The sequence below is a fragment of the Urocitellus parryii genome, chromosome 3, assembly GCF_045843805.1.
Source record: "Urocitellus parryii isolate mUroPar1 chromosome 3, mUroPar1.hap1, whole genome shotgun sequence".
Lineage (NCBI taxonomy): Eukaryota > Metazoa > Chordata > Mammalia > Rodentia > Sciuridae > Urocitellus > Urocitellus parryii.
Window position 1 is genome coordinate 100,457,267 of NC_135533.1, and position 20,272 is coordinate 100,477,538.

A 20,272-nucleotide genomic window follows, 5' to 3' on the forward strand; every position below is an offset into this window, starting at 1 on the left:
GTCATTGTCACTGTTGTTAGCAGTTTGTGAGGCTCAGTACCAGGATCTGGGGCTGCTTGGGGACCTGGGCTTCTTTTCTGAGCCCAGAGCAAAAAGGTCTAAGCTGAAAGGGCAGCAGCTGGAAGGGGTCTTCTGGTACAGTGCTCCAGGGGAGGAAGGGAGGCCCAGGGCCACTGTCCCCTGGGTTCAGCAGGCACAGCTTGCTGGTGGGGGCTGGCACCAGACTCCTGGTGCAATATGGGTTGAGGTCAGGGGCCCATCAGGCTTAGGTGGGACATCAGGCTTAGGTGGGTCCTACTTTCTGCCAGGAAGTGGGTCCCTCAATCAGATGGAGCCACTAGGGATACTTGTAGGAAATCAAGGTAGTGTGCATGTGAACATTAAATAAAAAACATTTTTTAACGTTTTAAAAATAGTTAGGTGCTTATTTTAATGGTTTAGAAGAAAATCTAACTAGCACATCAGACCCGTGAATTCACAGACAGGGCCAAGCAAAAAAGTGAATCGTCACAAAATCTATTTAAATAAAAACAGTAAGCAAATAACACGGTGGTGGCATGCAGAGGTGGCAATAAGTAAGGTCCCTGGCAGTATCTTTAAGAGTCCAGTCTGGAAACCATGGGTCAGGTCAGCAAATATCCTCCAGAGATAACCTGCTGCTCTCAACCTCCCAAGGGAGAAGGGGCTCAGGAATGTGGCCTTGCCCCCTCTCCTGTTTGCCTTGGGCTCCTGATTGTTGGGGTTCTTCCTTCTCTCAGGGATGTATTCCTGCAGGGCAGGGGCTCAAGGGTCCAGTTCCTAAGAGCCTGGCTGGGGCTTGGACTTTCTTGGGCCGGGAGACCAAGAGCAAGGAGGTTCAGGGGGCTCCTTCTGCTTCTCCCAAGAAGTTTCTTGGATCCTTTCCTAGATACCCATGGTGCTTGCAGTTGACAGAGACACTAACCCTTGCCTGCAGAGTCAAATGATGCTAACTGGTGGCACATAAGAACAGCTGCTAGGTGGCAGCTCTAGTGACCTTTCACCCTTGCCCTCCTCCTCAAGCTCCCACCCTCTGGGTATCCCCCTGCCCAGCTCCTCAGTGGGGACCCACTGAGGGAGGCTGATTCTAGCCCTGAAATCAGTCAAAATTACAAACTTCCTGGCCAGGGTCAAATGAGAGCTGGTCAGGGTGGGGAGAGGAGTCTGGGGGGCAGCTAAGGGTCCCTCAGTCAGGGCTGGGGGCTTTCAACTCCTGATGGAGATGCTGGGCACATTAGCAGGAGATACTGAGGACTGTGACTCTGCTAGGCTCTGTCACCCTGGGGTCCTGGGGGCAGCAGTGGAGGTTTGGGACCTGCTCTTTTGATGAGCTCCCTACCCCCAGGACACCTTCCACATCAGAAGCAGATGCCCCTGGCTGGGCCTCCACTCCTGGGACCTCACCTGACACCAAGCAGACATTTGTAAATATGTGCTTAATAGTGAATTCTGGAACCCTGGGGAGGGTGTTGACCTGAGGCTACATCCAGGCAGGTACAGATCACCTATGCTCAGGAATAGGCGCTCCACAGACATCAGCTAGACTTGTCACTGTCACCTTAACCTGATCTGGGAATAAACTCCATACTCAGCCTAGTAGCCAGAACCACAGGGCTGAAGACCCCCTTCACCAAACTCTCATGGTGGTTGCGGCTCTGACTCGGAGGGCAGGCATCTGTATTTGAGGACACAAGGTTTAAGGAGCTCTGGACCATCTGAGTGCTTTGGTTTATTCCAGATGACCCAAACAGCAGCCCCCCAACACCTGGCCAGACCCTCCTCCTGGTACCATCCCTATGGGTCCTGCCTGATTCTTTCCTCCTGGGTTTCTCTGTTGACACAGGAAACTTGTGAAAACTGCCCAGGGTGACATTTTGGGCAGGAGGGAGCCCAAGCCCCAAAAGGCAAAGTCTCCTGGCTCTGAGAGGCCTAGTTGGCCCTAACCCCTGTCCCTATATGAGTTGCTACAGAGCAAGGCCAGGTCACATCCGGCCCAGTTCCATCTGCCCATCCTCCCTTTGTCTCTGAGGGAAACTGAACCCCCTGCAAGCAAGCTCCTGGCCAACCCCTGACTCAGGACCCCCTTGAACTGGTAGCTTGGAGTCCATCTGTGCAGTCAGTATAGGGCCAGGCTTTGAACCTCCCTCGCACTGGGATAACTCAGTTCAGTGGACACCAGGCTCATGACATCAGGTGCTCATCATCAGTGGCTATAAAACACATCTCCAAAGCCTTTGATGCATCTCCTCTAAGAGGGAACTCGACTCCTCACCCTTGTGTGTGGGCTTCAAATGAACTGGCAGAGGTGACAGCTTGGAGGCTAGGTCATAACAAGGCACATGGTTCCTCAAAAGGTTAAATGGAGTTCCCATATGACCCAGCAATCCCGCTCCTAGGTACATACCCAAAGGACTGAAAGCAGGGACTCACATACCTGTGCACCCCTGTTCACAGCAGCACTATTCACAACGGCCAAGAGGTGGAAGCAGCCCAAGTTTCCATCGACAGATGAATAGATAAACAAAATGTGGTACCTCCATGCAATGGAATATTATTCAGCCTTAAAAAGGAAGAAATTCTGACAAATGTACAACAGGGATGAACCTTGAGGACATCACAAGTGAAATACGCTGGTCACAACAAGACACTATGGCTCTACTCTTCTGAGGTCTCAAGAGGAGTCAGACTCATAGAGACAGAAGGTAGAATGGCGAGGGCCAGGGGCTGGGGGACAGGATGTTGTTTAATGGGGACAGTTTCTCTTGACAGAAGATGAAAAACTTTTGGCTATGGACAGTGAGGAAGGCTACACAGAATTGTGAATGTGTATGCCACAGAACCGCATGCTCACAAAGGGTTAAGATGATCAACATTATGTTATGTATATTTTATCATAATTTCAAAAAAGGCATTATACTTCTTTTTCTTTTCGTATCCTTCCTTCTCTGTCCCTGTCTCACACGTTCACTCCATCTCTGTCAGTCCATCTCTGTCCTTTGCTGTCCCTGTCTGTCCCTCTTTCTCTCTTCCTGATATGTTTGGAAATGTCCTCCAAAGGCCCAAGTATCGAAGACGTGGTCATCAGCTTGTGGTGCTACTGGGAGGTGGTGGGACCTTTAAGAGGTGGGACCTCATGGGAGGAAGTCAGGTCATTGGGGGTGTGCCCTTGGGGGGATATTGGGACCCCTTTCTTATCTCTCTCTCCCGCCCACTCTCTCTCCTTCCTGCCTGTTGAAAGGTGAATAGACTCCCTCTGCCATGATCTTCTGCCTTGCCACAGGCCCAAAACAGCAAGGCTAAGCAGACTGAAATCTTGTAAATCATGAGCCAAAGGAAATCTTTCTTCCTCATAAGTTGACTAGCTCAACTTTTGTCAGAGCAAGGGAGAACAGACTAACACGTTGTCCTTCTGTCATCGCTGGCTCTGGGGAGCCTGCTGCCATGTTATAACTCTGGAGATGCCTGAGGGAGGGGCTCAGGCCCCAGCCAATAGGCATGTGAGGAGCCACCTTGGGAGCATAGCCTGAGGCTCTGATCAAGCCCTTATAAGTACAGCCCTGGCATGTCTGCAGTCCATAGAAGCCCAGGCAGGGCCTGCAGCTGTGCAGCTATCCTGGGCACCCAAGAGGTTGCTGCTTTGGGAAAAAAAAAAAATATCTTCACTGTTGCTGTTTTGAGAAAAAAAAATCTTTTTTTTGTATTGAGGATTGAACCCAGGGGCGCTTAACCACTGAGACACATCCCCAGCCCCCCTTATAAATGTTGAGACAGTGTCTCACTAAGTTGCTTAGGGGCTCACTAAGTTGCTGAGGCTAGTTTCGAACCTGTGATCCTCCTGCCTCAGCCCTTTGAGTTGCTAAGGTTAAAGGCATGTGTCACCACACCTGGGTGAAATTCTTAATAATTTCTGAGCAGAGGGCCCACATCTACATTTTGTACTGGATCCCACAAGTTGTATGGCAGGCCTGCCGTCTGCTGAACTGCTCTTGGATGCACAGAAGCTGTTAACCCGTGTGAGGGGCACAGATTGTGGGGTCATTTGTTCTGACGCATGGTGAGCCAACAAACTCGTGAAACCACCCTATGAAGGGGTGGGAGATTTACACGCCTTTCTACAAATGAAGGGTCTACTCCCAGAGCTATGGCTGGCCTCTGCCTTTCACTCCAAGCAGGCTGCCTCAGAAAAGAGGGGACTTTACAGTTTATGCCAGTTTCCCTTATGAATCATCCCAGTTCCTCCTACTAGATTCCTGGGAGAGAGGCAGGAACATCTCCATGTTCAAATGAGGAAACTGAGGCCCCTCCCAGCCTGGCACACAGCTGCTGCCTGACTTAGCCACTGAGCAGAACTGCCCCTCTCAGAACTGCACCCAGCACCTGCTCTTGTGGCCCAGAAGAGCCGGTGAGCAGCTTTCTGCTCAGAGGTGGGGCTGGTGCCCCTGAGGGAAGGCTAAAGATACCCCACCAGGGACAAGTTCCTCTTGTCTCCCCTTTGTGTTCCCTCCCACTCCTCGGAGAGTTTCTGGATCGACAGAGAAGACTGTGTGACCCCTGCAGCCTTGGGTCTGCCTCCTCTGTGTTCTGGAATGTGCTGATCTTGAGTCCCTAACCAGCTACTCAAGCCGCTGCAAGGACCTCCATAGTCACTCCTCCCCTGGCACAGACTGGGAGCAGGGACCATCCACTGCTCAGATCCAACCCGGAACCACACCAGCATCCAGCCAGGGCAGAGAGATGTCTTACTGAAGAAGTGTTCAAAAACGCCAACCCAAAGAACACTTGGTCCTCTCCTCTAAGTAAAGGGACTCCTTCAAATACGCTCAGAAGGGTGACCTGCCCTTGGTTGGTGCTCAGCAGACATAGTAGTGGGGAGAAATGGAGAGCCAGGACCAGGGGAGTAAGGGAAAGGGTACTGGCAGAGTTGAGTGGGAGGTGATGTCTTCCAGGATCCTCAGGAAGGGGGCCCAGTAGTGAGCTGCTGGTGCCCAGTGGGCCTGAAGTCCGCTTAAATGCTGCACTAAGATCCCGACTCCTGAGCCTGCCCAGACCTCTTGAGTTGGACTCTCTGGGGCAGGCCCAGGAATCTGCATTGTCAGTAAGAACAAGACTCTGTGATTGAGATGGAGAGACTGAGATTCAGAAACTGTGGACCAAGGCTGGTGATCTACTGAAGCTCCACAAATGGGAGATGTGCCTTTCCCATTCAGCTCTTGGTTTGGGACAAGGGGAAACTGAGGGTGCCCTGTATACTAGAGGACAGCAGCAGAGATTCCCAGCACCAGCTCTCCTGGAGCCCCTGTGGCCCACCGGGACCCAACATGGCCAAGGCAGATCCTCCTCTTCCCTCTCTACTTCAGCGGGTTGGAAGGGAATGTGGATGTCCCAGGCTCCCAAACTGGCTGCTTCTCACAGTCCCTGGGTATTTCTTTTAAACACAGATTCCTGGGACCTATCTTAGCAAAAGAGAATAAAGCTTTGGAGGGAGGGGCCCAGGAATCCACTTAATAAACTCTAGGTGCCTCTGCGGCCAGCCTGAGCCCTCCACTGGCAGAGAGCAGCTGTTACCTCCAAGGTGTTTCCAGCTACTCCCCAGTGTGGGCAAGGGCTGAGTTCCCAAGCTCTTCAGATGCCAGAGCCAGGGAAGGTGATGGGCAGACAAGACCAAGTGACCCAGGGAGATATGAGCCAACTTCCTAGGGACTGCTCAGCTGGGTTTCTGGGGTCTGCTCAACAGCTCCTAGAATTGTTATTTATCACCCAAACATAGGACTTGTCTGGGGCTTCAGGAAGGAGACTGGCAGACAGTGCTGCTGCGCTTTTTGAGGGCCAAGACACAGCTGGGGGCCAGGACCCTGTTAAAGTCTTGGCCTCCATCTAACCCAGATGCAGGCAGGAGGGCTACTGGGTGGCTCCCTTGCCTACCTTTTTCCTGGAAAGGTCAACAGTCCCGATGCTGAAGACAGGACCAGCTCAGCCCAGGCCCCCAGGAGCCCTCCCCATGTGCCCAGCCAGTGCGGCCTGGACAGCCCATCAGACCCGGGTTCCAAAGACCCTGAGGAGTTTTGTCAAAAATATCAGCCCCCCCCCCGCCCTCCTTGGGGGCTGCTCACCAATGTTGGAATGCTTCAGCAGGCGGCAGATCCGAGCCTCTCTCTCCAGCTTCTGGTGATCTGGGGACACAGAGGACAAGGTGTCACCTTGTGCCCCACTAGCTGGGGACTCATGGTTCCATTTCAGAATAGACTCATGAGGGTGTGAAGCAGCTGCCAAACAAGAGAGGATGGAGACATGCCCACCCACGGCCTGGCCTCTGGGGTGCCTGTCCAGCTGTCTTCACCTGCTGAAGGGAGAAGCAGGGTGTGAGCACCTGCCGGGCCACCAGCTGCAGGTCTGGGCAAGGCAAGTTGCAGGTGCCTGGGGCAGAGACACCCATGGGAGGCAGTAGGTAGACTAAGCTGAGGGCTGAGAGTTTCCAGGCATTATTCGAAGAACAGGAAATGCCATGTGTTAATGGTGCACTGATTTAATCCTTCACTTATTTGTCCTAATTCCATACTCTTTGGAACTTTCTGCTGATACCAAATTTGTTCTTCCAAGACAGTGGTGGGATGTGCTGAACAACCCATTTGACAGGTTGGGAGGGGGGAAACGTGTCCTCCTCAGAGCCCAGAGCCCACCGACGGCTCCCACCCACACAAGGTGCAGGGTCTAGACTGGCTCTGGGAGGGTGGGCCAGAGATGAGCAGTCATTGGGCACCTGGATCCCCCCCCCCCTCAAGCAGTCCCTCCACAGGACCCTCAAAGATTGGAGCAATTTGTTAGCCAGAAACTTCCAACAGAAGTGCCAGGAGGATTTAAAAAGCTGAAGGAAATTGTAATAGCAAAAACCATAAACCCACATGTGACAGAAGAAGGGAGTGCTCCACTGTGGCTCTGCGGTGACAACAGAATATGGTGCAGCAAGGAAACAGAGTCCCCCAGCTGTACCCATGGTGCACAAGCACACCCCAACCCCCAACATGGTGCTCAGGACAAAAGCAGCAACCAAGGAGTGTCCAAGATGTGCTTCAACGTACATCAAGGTCAAAACCAGGCATATCACTGAGCCACAGACGTGTGGGGGGAGCTGTGAAGAAAGGTAGGTGGATTTTCAGCACTCAGGACAGAGGCTGACTCCCTGATGAGACGGGGAGGAGGTGAACCTGTCTAGAACCTCTACCCCTGCTGAGCAGGGTAGGTGAGCACACAATTAAAATGCCAATCAGGATCACAGGTCCTCCTTTACCAAGCTGGGAGCTCCTCCCAGCCCCATCAGCAGGACAGGAGGGAAGGTACCAATTAAAAAAGGATGCTCAAAAGGCATTCAAACCAGTCTGCAGGCCTATGGTCCCTAGAGGGTGCACAGGGGAAAATCACCCACCTGGCCTGGCCGAGGCATCTCTGGTCAGTTGCACTGGAGCGAGCATGGCGTAGTGTAGGGATGGAGGCCAGACATGCAAATATGTATGTGCCTTTCCCCAGGGCAGCGGTGCCTGCAAACAGGCATGTCTCTGGGACGTGTCCAGAGGGCTTTCCTTCATTCCCCCAGGACAGATCCTTGAGCCACCCTGCCCTGCACACCTGGGTCCCATCTGCTTTCAGCCCAGGCACCTGGTATCCCAAACAGAGGGACTAGCCAAGCCTCCAGGTAGGTGGAGTCAAACCCCATCCCAGCGTGCTGCCAGAGGCCCCCACATCCCCACTCCCTCTCCTGTACATCTACCACAGCAAACACCGTTCTTGGCTTCCAACATAACACCCAAGTCCCTGCTGAAATGGAAGCTAAGGCACCCAGAAACACAGCTGAGTTATTCACAAAGAGAAGTCTATGGGGTGGTGGAGAGGTGCAGCCAACAGCTGGGAGGACCTTCTGGCTGCCCCAACCACACCTGTCATGAGGACAAGTCACAGATAAAGACAGAGAAGAACCTAATGTCTCCAGGACTGAAAGGCCCATCTGGTGATGGCCAACCCTGGAAGTAGTTTAAGTGTCGACCCCATTCTCTGATGCGAAGCTTAGAAAGGGAAATCCTGAATCCACACCTTCCAATTGCTCAGTCGTGGTGAGACTGCATCCCAAACCAGGCAAGGTCATGTGTGTGTGGGTCTATATTTAAGTAAAAAGGTGACTGACAGATGGACTGGCTCATTCACTTTGGCAGCAGTCCTACACTCACACATATGCAGACACACACACTTGTGCACACGCATTACACACCTGCTCCCCAAGGGGGCTGGCTCAGAGCAACTTGGGCAAAAGATGTGCTATTTATTCCTCCTACTAGAGAAACATCCCACAGATGTAATACAGTGTTCATTTATACCCCCATAAAAGCACTTATCAAAAAAAAAAACCCAAAACAAAAAAATGCCAAAAACAATTTTACTCAAAGATCAGGCTAAACTGGAGCCTGCAATTATCCGCCTGCCTGCCTGAATTCTAATGATAGCACAACGTCCCGAGATTCCACCCTCGGGGAATGCCGAGGCCTGGAAGCTTTTCTAGGTGATTCTGCCATGATCTCAGTGTAGAGCCCTGGCTTGCTGAGGCATCCGCTCTGCCAGACCTACATCTTGGGTGCCCCTGAGGTCAGCAGTATGCATGGGGCCCAGTGCGGGGGCAAGGCTCAGGGGCTACAGAAGGACAAGGGAAGGGAAGTGGCCCCAGCCAAGCCCTGCACACCCACGCTGATGACTCATGGCAGGGTTATCAGTAGCTCCTGCAGAAGACACCCCCATGCACCAAGCAGAGCGGGGCCTCAAAGTCAAGGCCTTCTCTTGATGCTCATGGGCTCTGTGACGAAGCCCTCGGTTTGCATTCTATGCTCCTCTGTGGGCTGGTGGGTGGTGTGTGCCTAGAGGCTGTAGCCTCCACACACTGCAAATGTTCACTCCTGCAAATGCTGCCATAGGGGCAGCAAGGCCAATGTGACGGAAGAAGAGGCGACAGCCCAACACTCTAAAAGAACAGGTGAGGGTTGCGAAAAGGCTACCCTTCTCCTTCACCTCACAGCCTTTTGAAAATCAGAGTGAGACCCCAGTGGGTCCCACCTACTGCAGAAGCCAGACTACAGCAAACCACTCATGTCTGTGCCCACCTGGATATCACATCAACTAAGGCTCCAGCCACCTTGCAGGAGCAGGGACCACAAAGCTCCAAGAATGGCCATTTCTGACCTACAGGCCTAGAGGACTTGGCATGAAGTTTCCAGGGGCTGACGAGGGGAGCAGAGGCTCCTCTGGGTTGTTACTGTCACCCTGAAGATGATAGGAATAGGGGCCGCCCCGAGTTGTTCAAGGCCAGGACACGGGCACAAGGCACGTGACTGTCCTTCTGGAGCACCTGCCACACAACAGGCACCATCTGTTCTGTGCAAGTTACAGGCAATAACCTGTTTAATTACAGTATGCCCTGAGAGGCCAAAGTGGCCAGGGAGAGACTTCAAATGGAGTCCCCCTCACCTGCCATGCCTCCCTCCCTCAGCAACCTGTGCAATGGGTTCCCTGAGAGGGGTTCCCTCAGGTGGTGTCTCCTCAGGCCACCTGGGGCTCCCTCAGGGGGTGTCCCTCAGTCTGGGTCAGCTCATGGGGTTTCCTTCCGGTGGTCTACTTCCAGTGAGGTCACTTGAGATGAGTTAGGCACAAAGAGAAGTCTATGGGGGCAGCGGAGAGGTACACTTGGCAGTGGCTAGGAAATCCTGGCTGCCCCAACTGCACCTGCAGCACGAAGACAAGTCACAGATGAGGACTGAGAGTGGTTCAATGTCTGCAGGTCTGAAAAGCCCAGGATGAGGGCCTGGGGGCAGGAGGGGCAGTCTCCATTTGACATCCCAAAGACAGGCCAGTGTGCGGTTCCAGGGACTCCTATGTCCTGAGGGATGGCACTCAGAGGTCATGATCACAGGGCCAGAGGACAAGCTGAGGTGACATTTTTAGTGAATCTCTGTTGGTCATTCTCCATAATTTCCTTTTCCCTTATCCAGAGTGAAGAGGTGTTAGGGGTGGAGAAGTGGAGGTTCCCTGGCCCACGCCAGGCCCCCAGCACTAAGTTTCACTCTCATGCCCCCATCTGCTCTCTGGCAGGGGTGACTCACAGCAGAGAGGGGTGGGGTGGTGAGAGGAGCCAGCATGCAGGGGACAGGAGGGATGTGGGTGGCACCCAGCCCTGCCAGCTGCAGGCTGTCATGGGAGGACACTGGGTGGAGTGGAGGAAGGGCAGGATGGGGAGAAGTGAGGCCTACCCACACCCACACCCACTGTGCACAATCTCAGCCTCTAGGATTGTGGGGATCAGAGCCTGTGGGGAGGTGGGGGTGGGAGCTGTCCCAATCAGGGTCGCCTGGGACCCGAGCCCACCTGGAGCTGCACAGATGCTGTAAGTCCTGCCTGCTTTGTAGCCTAGAACAAGTGATACCCACTCTCCGGGCCTCATCTAGAGGTTGGGAACAATATGATGTCTGGTCCCAAAGTATTGTGCTGGACTCAGCATGAAATTGTGTGTGCCGGGTACCCACCATGTCTAGCTCATGGTAGATGCTCAAGGATATACCCACTCATCCTGTCAGCCCTGCCTCACCCCAGGATGCTGCTAGCAACCCCCAGAGATCCCTTCACTGGGGAGCCCCTGCCAGTACCAGGGGGTCTCAGGCCCTGGAGAGATGCTCAATGAGAGGCAGCCTGGCTGGGAAGAGCCCAGGGACATGGACCTTCTGGTGGGAGCAGCGATAAGGCCCTGTTCCAGCTGTCCTGGCCTGGACTTGGGAGGGTAGGGAGGGCCTTTCAAGGCTGAAAGGCTCTACTCCCCTAGTCTAAACCAGCCCCTGCAAGTGTGAGCCCGAAGCCAACACCATCAAGGCTGAGGAGATGCAGGCCCACTTGTGTGTCAGCCTCTGGTGGTAGGGACAGTAACTAGAGGTACCCCAAAAGCCAGGGTCATGTTCCAGGACTCAGGCCCTGCCAGTAAACTGGGACACAGCTCAACACTGAGGTCTGGGATGAATGGCCAAAAATTTGCAGTTCATCTAAATCTCACTGGGGGCCTCAGTCTAAAAGGGTGAGGGCAGCATTGCTGTTCCCATCCAAAGGAGACAAGGGCCACAGCAGAGAGGGACTCTTCCTGGGCCCAGGTCTCTTCCTGTAATCCCCCCCAGGAGCTGGACCTGCATCTGTTCAACACTTCAGACTGTGGTGGTGGGGTCAGGATCCTGCTCCCTGTATCTTTAGCACATGGCAAAACTACTGACCCCTGTCACCAGGGTCCTGCCCACCTTCCCAAATGTCTCAGCTTTCCAGACTCTTAGAAGGTATAGAACATCACGTCACTTAGAACAACTGGGGGCTTCCTAAGCACTGTCTTGTAACCAGCATACTTCAACTCATGCATCTCCATCAGGAACCCAATGGCTAGCCTTCTGTGGTGGTAAGATGCTGGGATGAAATACATGGGACATCCTTTGCTCCAGGCCTGGCCTCCACACCCTGCTGGCAAAGTCCTGTCCAGCACCCCCAGATTCCAGGGCTGGGGAACTGGCCAGAAAAAAAGTGAGTTCAGATTTAAGGGCCAGTACTGAGAGGGGGTGGCCAGGTAGGGGGAAGCTTCATTCTTCATGAAGAATATCAGCCAAGTGAGGGCCCAGGCAGCTCCTCTCCTCAGACTCCCTGGAGTGTTTTATAGGAAGTTAAGCTAGCCTGGACTTTGTTCAGCTCTGGCCATTCATTATAGCCTGCCTGTCCAGTCTTGGGGTGCAGCTGGTGCAGGGGCTGAAAGGAGGTCTTGGGCAGATACTGGAAATTCCTCTTGAAAGAAAAATGGCTCATGAGAGTGAACAGAGTCCTACAAGGCCCCTCAGAGTAACAGCTTGCTTGCTGAGCACTGGCTTTAGGCAGACCTGGGAGAGACTTCCTGTACCCAATAAGGCAAGGCCATTACATCCCCCAACTCTCAGATGGGGTCCAGGTGCAAGGAGGCCAGGTGGAGGAGAAGCTGGGGAGACGATGACTCACTGCTGCCCCACATAGAGTGTGCATTGGGTGGGAAGCCAGCAGCCCTTTCCCCACCTTCCTTCCCACAGGGCTGAGGGTGTCAGGGTGTCAGGGCATGTCTGTAGGCAGAGATGGAGGCACTGTTGAGGAGATGGGCAGTGAGTGGAGGCAGATACCCCTTTCCTGCTCGGCCTCCAGCACTGGGGGTCATCAGAATCTCGCTGGGTCTGTGTAGCTGCTGGAGGCTGAAGGATGGCAGACCAATGAGGGAAGAGAGGAGGCTCTCACTGTGGCTTTCTGTGCGTGTTTTAAGAAAGCAACTAGGCAGCCAGCAATTAATGTGACAGCTCAGCCAACAGCTTCACCATGGGGCTGGAGGCGCTTGTGTGCATGCCCTGCAGCTGCCTTCCACCCCATTGGAACAGAGGAGAGGAGTAGGGCTTCAAGAGACACTAACTACCACACACATCCTGCCCTCTGCACAGGAATATCATCCACAGTGGAGCTACAGGCCTCTGAACTATCTGCCAGTCACATGGGGTGACTGGCATTCTTCAGCCCAGGCGTGTGGGTTAAAGTGTGGCCACTCTCGGGCTTCGTGGCAGGGGGTCCCCAGTGCCTTCCCTCTGTGAGGTCATTTGTCCTTGCAGTTGATGCTTCACACCCAGTGCCCTCTTCAGAATGAGAACCATCTCTAACATGTGGGTGAAGCTCAGCTTTGAAACAGAGACGTGTCTTGGAATTCCTGCTCACTCACTGCCAAGTGGTGGCATTTGTGAGGCCAAAGTTTAAGGCCAATATTATGCGCTGTCTTGACATCCAGAGAAACAAGGAAGGCCTCCAATGGCCTAACAGATGGCCCCTCCTGACTCTCTTACTGGGGATTAGCAGGCAACTCTCCTCCTCACAGGACCAGGCATAGTTTCTGCTGATCTATAAGCAGTGGCTACAGTTCCCCACAACCCATGGAATTATTCAAACTAGTCAATCACATCTTCCTGCGGATATCCAGGGCCACCTCTCCCTCTGGTTACCACAAAGTTGGCCTCCCCCAGCCCTGCTAGTTCACTCCACTCTCAAGAATAGCCCTGACAACCCGGAGGGACCCTGAGAGTGAAACATCCTTGTCTCCCCTTCTAAGTGCATGTGACTATGTCCTATTGTCCATTTCATCTGTCCAGTGTCAGCTGTCATGTGGACCAACCCCATAACCCTGGGACAGGACTTCCATCTTCACCTCTATGCAGCAGGGTGTGGGGACGAGAGCTAGCTGGCAGCCCTCTCCTCTACCAGTCTCGTGCCAGAAGTCTACACTTGGGGTGGAGTCTCCTCACACCCAGGTCCCAGCCCAGCCCACCTGCTCACAATCATGGGTCACCTCAGTCTCCTTCAGGGATATCAGGGGAGCTGTGATTCTGCACTAAGGACTCTGCACCATGACCCATGACCGTGAAGCACAGATCAGAAATTTCCAAGGGTGACAGCCCCCAGCATTCAAGACTCACCCAGTCACAACCTTGCTCTCAACACGTGGCCACAGTGGTTCTCTCCAAGGAAGCAGTCCTGCCCAGAGCTCCTCACTGCAAAGGTCTTGTGCCCAACCTCTGCCTCTGCCCCCAACACTATCCACATTCTTCTTGTCCTTTCCAGTGACTAGGACAACTGCCCAGATATTCCCACGCATACCAGACTGCATGCCTGGAGACCCAACCCAACCAGAAGCCTGCATTTGTGAGGCCAGGGAGCACTTCTGCACTGTGAAAGGGATAAAGGGGGGAAAAAAAACAACAGAAGAGACCCAGAAACTAAGGCCACATGGCCACAGTCCAGCACACTAACCACCTGCCCTTGCCAGAGCTTCTTCACAATCCCCTCATCCTTTACTGGCTGAACTGGTCTCTAACTTCCCCCTAAATAACTCTCTCTATACCATCCAGAAAGATCTGAGCCCTTGCTGGTCATGTAGCCAGGGAGTTCCAGGGGCACAGGCAGCTGGAGCTCCTGCCAGCTGAGGCCAACATGCAGCCAGCACCTATAACTCCCGACTTCCATGGGGGCAGGGAGATGGCCCTGGCCCCCTGCATCTGCCATTGTCTCAGCTTCCCTCTCTCAAGGTTGCTTCTGTCTTCACGGCAGAGGCCTGAGACTTTAGTGTCTACAGCATATGATAGAGAACACTAGCTGGTGGCACTGGCCACTCCACTGTAGAGCTGGGGCAAGGGCTCCCCTTGTCCACACACAAACATGGAAGCATCATGACCCAAGTGTGCTTGTTATCCAGGACAGGGTCTACCTTCAGGGTGAGGGGCACCTCTGTGCCTTCCAATTTCTCTGTGGCTACTTCCCATGTGGGCTCAGTCTGGGTTTTCAGCTCTCCAGATTATTCACTAACCAAACTGGGACTGCTCACCCAAGTCCTTCCCCAGGCCTCAGACCTGGTACTGTGCTGCTCTTACCCAGGTGGTCTGGGGACATGCATGTTCCCCCACCCTTCCACTCACCACATCAGCTCAGTCCTTGAACTGAATCATCACAAAACCCCTCTCCTAGCCTTTCAATTCCCTTACCTACATAATAGGTAGGTAAGGACCTACTAGGTGCACAGCATAGCCTTGGGCAGCCCCCACCCTCACTGGGCGGATCTAAAGTCAAAGCAAAGGAGAAGTAACCTGCTACCACACCGTAGAACCAGGCCTCAAACTTGGGCCCACAGCCTCATCCATTCAGCCCCTGTAATCCTGTGCTCATCTCCTGGTGTGGGCATGGGATGTGAGCAGGATCACTCCAGATTTGGGGAATGTCAGCTTTAAACCAGCCGTGAAGGCATTGAGGTCAATCTCCCACCAATTTTATAGAAGAGAAGACTGATGCTGGAAGGTCCAGAATTCAGTCCCCAGCAGGTTCCTTGCTTAAGCTGCCTTCAGGGGCTTCTTGTGAGCTCTAGAGTTAAAGCGGCTCAACCACCAGCTCCCAGTCCAGCAAGAAGGTGAGATGCACATATGGGATCCCAAGAACAGATGACAAAATGATACTAGGAGGGCCCTCAAGTTCATGGATGGACCCTCTGATAACTAGGGCCAGTCAGCTCCTCACCCTGCTCCGCCCAACCCCAGGCTCAGGATTCCTCCCTTTAGCTCCCCACTCAACCCAATGGGGTGGGCACTGCTCTTGCAGACAGTTCATGGTGCATCCCAGGGATCAAGGGGCACAGAAACCTGATACTGGATACAGGCCAGCCGCTCCCAGGCCTGAAGGACTCTGTTCACATCAGCAGTCTCATTCCAGAACCAGTGGGCAGGTGGCCTGAGGCTCCCCACCTTCTCTTCACTTCACAGATGAGGCCACCAAGAACCAGGACACCCTGCCACGATCTGCTCCCCACTTTGATCCTCCTCTGGGGCCTTGTTTTCATAAGCCGTGGACTTAGCCAAATAAATTTGAGAGGACTAGGAAAACCGGTCCTCTTCCCAGCCTTGTTCCCAGTGCCAGATAAAACACAGATGCCCAGGTAAATTTGAATTTCAGACAAAATTTTTAATTAAAACTTTAGAATAAGTATGTCCCATGCAATATGAAACATACTTTTACTGATTTTTTTTCATTGTGTATCTGAAACTTAAATTTAACTGCTAAATCGGGCAACCCCAGCTTGGTTTCCTTAATTGTTCCTGGTGGTTCACCCCACTATGTTCATGGGCACCCCCACTAGGCCCCCCACCTCCCCTTCCAACTCCCTCTACACCTGCCCACAGGGTATCCTGTACCTGCCACACCGCATAAATCCAAGTTTTGGCAACAGGACCGCACAGTTAAAGATTAACCCTTGGGGTGAGAAGGGGGCGGTCTCCAGGGGGAGGGTCTCCAGGGGGAGGGTCACCCACCCCTACAAACCCTCCAAATCCCTGGAAAACGGTTAGCTTCCCTCAATCCCCTAAGGCTGAAGCGCGGCGGGTGGGTGGCGGGTGGGTGGCGGGCAGTGGGAAAGGGAGGAGATTTGAGCCAGGGAGAGGAGAGGCGATGAAAGGCGGGTCTTGGGCCTAAAAGACAGAGGAGGGGAGGAGTGCAGGGGAGGGTCCCTGAGAGGGGAGGGCACCGCCTCCCGCGCATGCTCAGCTGCCCTGCACTGCGGCGCCGCGTCTCTATTAACCCAGTTCCACCGATTCTGAGACCGCACTCTTATCCCCCTGGGTAGGGGTCATTTTTGGCTGCGGGTCGCCGTGGGGCCAGAGGAAGTCGCATTGCCGGCTGCAGCAAGAGCCCCGAGGTTACAGTCCCAGGCAGGTTTCTGGTGGGGATGCAGATCTCCACTCCAAGCCTTTCCCACCCTGGGGTGTGGGCTCAGCCCTGGAGCCCGAGAGACATTAGGACAGTTCTTCCCCATCACCACGGAGCAGGGTGTATCCCCTAAGGCAGTAGGGGTCATGTAAGATTTGGGGAGGCCAAGGGCTTGAAAGGCAGCTGGACATGGGACCATGGGTGAGAAGAGGCATTCTGTGAGCCTCAATCTCCTGACCTGTGAGGCAAATCCACCTGAGATCAGCCCACTTGTGATGTCAGGCTCACCAATGATGTGAGCCCCTCACCGGGAAGGTCTGCCATCCCTGTGCACCCCACCTGTGAACACCCCCACACCCCCACCCCCTCCCACCCAACCACACACACTTTGGACAAAACCTCTGTCTGCCTCAGCTGGGAGAAACCTGGAGACCTTCACACTCAGGCTTTGCTAACTCCCAGTTGTAGGACCCGGAGTGTTGTTCAGCTTCTGTAGGAAGCTGTACACTGACATTATGGGTGTGGGATCTCTAAGCGGCAGTGTGGCTGCATGATGAGGGCACATATAAATCCTGACTGGAGCCAAGGGGCCCGTCCAGGGCAGGGTTCCCATCCCATGATCACACAGTGTGCTTCCACTAACCAGGGGTCACCTCTGCACCTGCTTCCTGAGCAGTGTGCCAGTAAGCATGCCTCTCACTTCCAAACAGGCATCCACAAAGCCACAACAAAACCACCCCCAAAAGAGCAGTCATTTAGTGTGACAATGGTGGGGGTGGGGGGAGACAACAACAAAAAAATGTTTCTAAGACTCATGTGCCTAATGATCTCTTTACCCCTAGTCAATTAATTTTCCTCTAGCTGCTTTTGTTAACAATTGTTTAATAATCTCTAATTATTCAGTACATTCACAGATTTTGAATGTCTCACAATCCTCTATTTAATTAAGTATTAAATTTTTAAAAATCCAACTGTTACCACCTTTGGCATTGTGGGTGTGATCCTGAATGGTGCCAATTACTGGGTGGTTGTGGCTTTTCTGTGTTCGGGCCAGCTTCCTCTTCCTTACTGCAGGGCCTCAAAGGATGACCGCTGTGTCTTCTGGGTCCTGGATGGCCCTAAACACAGCAGGTGTGGGAACACAGCATTCCCCACAGTCTTAGTAATGCCGAGGAAGATCGAGACCCCCACATTTGCACTAGATTCATTTAAGGGATGAAATAAAGGTGATGGGCAGGCTTCTAGAACTTCCTCTCTAGCCCTGTTCTCTGGGTCCCCCCTCCTCTCTCCTAGAATAACTGGGCAAAGCCATTTCATAAAAGCCTCAACACCAATTGAAGCAGAGTCAGCCAGGCAGAGAGCCTAGGGCCAGGCGGATATCAGAAGCATAGCAACTTCCAACTAGGCTCTGAGTTGGAAGCTGGGAAAGCCACCAGATGAACCAGCTGCATGTGTACTTGCTCAGTGGAGAAATGTCCTGGGCCACTATCCCAGGGCCTGGGAAGCTCCTTAGCAAGGGGATCCAGGACAGATCATGGAGGAAGGGCCCTGGAGTCTGCAAATGGTACTGGAATGGTACAGGCTATAGAGGTAGCATTCCCTTCTCCACCCCAACCATGAGGACACCTTGTGAGGTCCTCAGAAGCAGGGTATCTTGCTGCCTGTCCATGAAGGGAGATGGCAAGGTGAAAAGAGGGCCCCTGTGGAGCATGACCACACTCAGGCAACTGGTGCATCCCTCTGAGCAGACAGTATTCTCATTTTTTGGTTGGGGAAACTGAGGGTAGGGTGGCTAAACAACCTACCAAGGTCATATAGCGGGGCAGCCAGAGTTGGCACCAGACATTTACCTGGAGGTGAGACATCTCACTATGAAGCTGAGACTGAGCCCCAGGACCCTTTCTCTTGCCCCCTCCCATCACCCCCTCAGGGAAGCTCAAAGGGTCTGGGGAACACCAGAGGAGCCTTGAGTCCCTATAAGGGTAGGTGGCCACAGAAGGCACTGGACAGAAAGCCTCAGACCAAATCAGCAGTGGTGGCAGGATTCTGTCTGCTGAAGGAGACTAGGAAGGAAGCTCCGCGATGTCCTCCCCTGAGGAGTTAGTGAACCCTTCAGCACTGTCACCACCAATCCCTGTGAGGCAGTCTGGAGGAACAGAAGGGAAAAGTGAGGCAGAGCCCACAGCAGTCAAGGCAAGCCTGGCTCTAGGTTATCTCCTGGATCCCCAGGTTTCAACCCCAAAGGATTGGGTATCCCTGGAAACCAGATTCAGCAGGGTTTGTTGGGCTCCCTGGTAGCATTGTCTATATGGCTGCACTGGGACCAACAGCTGTGATAAGGCAGCCACTCAGGGATGTTCTTGGAGGAAGGCCTTAGTGCCAGGAGCCTACAACTAGCTGTAAGGTTCGGCCTGCAATTCTGGCAAAACCAGAGAACTATTAGAAACAGAAACAGGGATGCATAATTTGATACACATTTGATAAGGAATTACTGCTGGTTTTAGGAGGGATAATGCAACTGTGGCTATGTTTTTAGAATCCTTTTTCTGCTAGGAACACATGCTGAAACATGGATGAGATGCCAAATGGTCTGGGTTCTGGGGTACAAACAAAACTGGCTAAGAGCTGCTAAACGCTAAAGCTGAAAATCATTCTGTTATTTTCTCTGTATTTGGGAATTTCAGAAATTTTCCATGATACAAAGTTAAATAGGACAAAAAAAATGCCCAAGAAAATGGCAGGGCTGGACAAAGGTGGGAGGATCTGGAGGGGATAAAACAGCAAGGGTCAGCCTGCCCTGTTGAGAGGGAACTTCCCTGGCCCTAAGAGAGTGACTGTGCAGGAAGAAGACAGTAGGGAAGGAAGACAGTAGGGAAGGATGGCCTGTGGCTACACAGAATTCCAGCCCTGCCCCCTCATCCAGCCCAGCTTGTATCAAATGAAAATGTGGCCAGGCACAGGGCTTGAGAGAAGCAATGGGCAGGAGGATGGCCTGGCATTCCCATACTGCACACAGGCAGCTCATCCCAGTAGCCTACGTGGTTCGCAGGGGTCTTGGGCATTATTGGTCAGGAAGCAGTACAGGCAAGCTGGCCACTTGCAAGGTGAGGTCAGGGGAGTAAGAAAGAGCAAAACATGCATGCCTAGGGTTTCAGATTTCTACTTTTCTCAATCCTTCCAACTTGTGGTACACTTTAAGGGTATATATAGGGGGTGTGGGTTCAATTTAAAGGAAATGCCTAATGCCATGGAATTATACCCAGATGGTTTCCTGCTTGAGCCTAAGAAACTCCTACTCCTTCAAGTCCCATCCAATGTAACTTCTAGATGACTGTCCAATCTCCTGGGAACCCCCCTTGCCCCCCCCCAGGCACAATGGGCTATAGCTGCCTATTTCGGGGTGTATTTGGCATCACCATGTCCTTGGTAAAAAGCTGTTATATAAGTAAGGGTCTGTCTGGGCACACTGTGGCCTTGAGCAAGCCTGCAGGTGATAGTGAAAGTGCAGAAGGATCAGGAGGCTGGTATCTGATGCATCACATGGTCCTTAGGCTGAGAAGCTGGCAGGAATAAGGTGACTCACAGAAGAGGCCAGCAGCACGGTGCTGGGGCTCTGCCAGGACCACACAGGGACAGGCTCACACATGTGTCTCCTTGGGATGTGCATTTGGGGCCACTTATCTGAGTGGACAGGGCTTCTGGAGACCCCTATGAGGACCCAGAGAGAATGAGGGTAGCTGCTGTCCCTCACAGATGGATGAAAAGTCAGGAAGAAATCCCAGCCATTTATGGATTCTAGTTTCCAGGCTAATAAAAAGGGCTTTAAAATATTAAATTGACTGGCTATCAATATTTTTGGGTGTGGAGTACCCAGGATTGAACTCAGGGGAACTTGACCACTGAGCCACATCCCCAGCCTTATTTTGTATTTTATTTAGAAACAGGGTCTCACTGAGTT

The 20,272-nt window shown here is 53.0% G+C and overlaps 1 protein-coding gene across 8 annotated transcripts in view; it reads right to left on the reverse strand.

The window, feature by feature from the left end:
- The window catches only part of Camk2b (calcium/calmodulin dependent protein kinase II beta), a 94,850-nt gene that overhangs the window by 34,402 nt on the left and 40,176 nt on the right, over positions 1-20,272 (reverse strand). For 7 of the 8 annotated variants that reach the window (XM_026399502.2, XM_026399496.2, XM_026399501.2 and 4 more), the window contains exon 3: positions 6,129-6,188. In XM_026399502.2, coding sequence (XP_026255287.1) covers positions 6,129-6,188 — 60 coding nt within the window. Of the gene's footprint in view, positions 1-2,452; positions 2,591-6,128; positions 6,189-20,272 lie in introns of those variants that run through there. The other variant, XM_026399500.2, reaches the window with a different exon arrangement.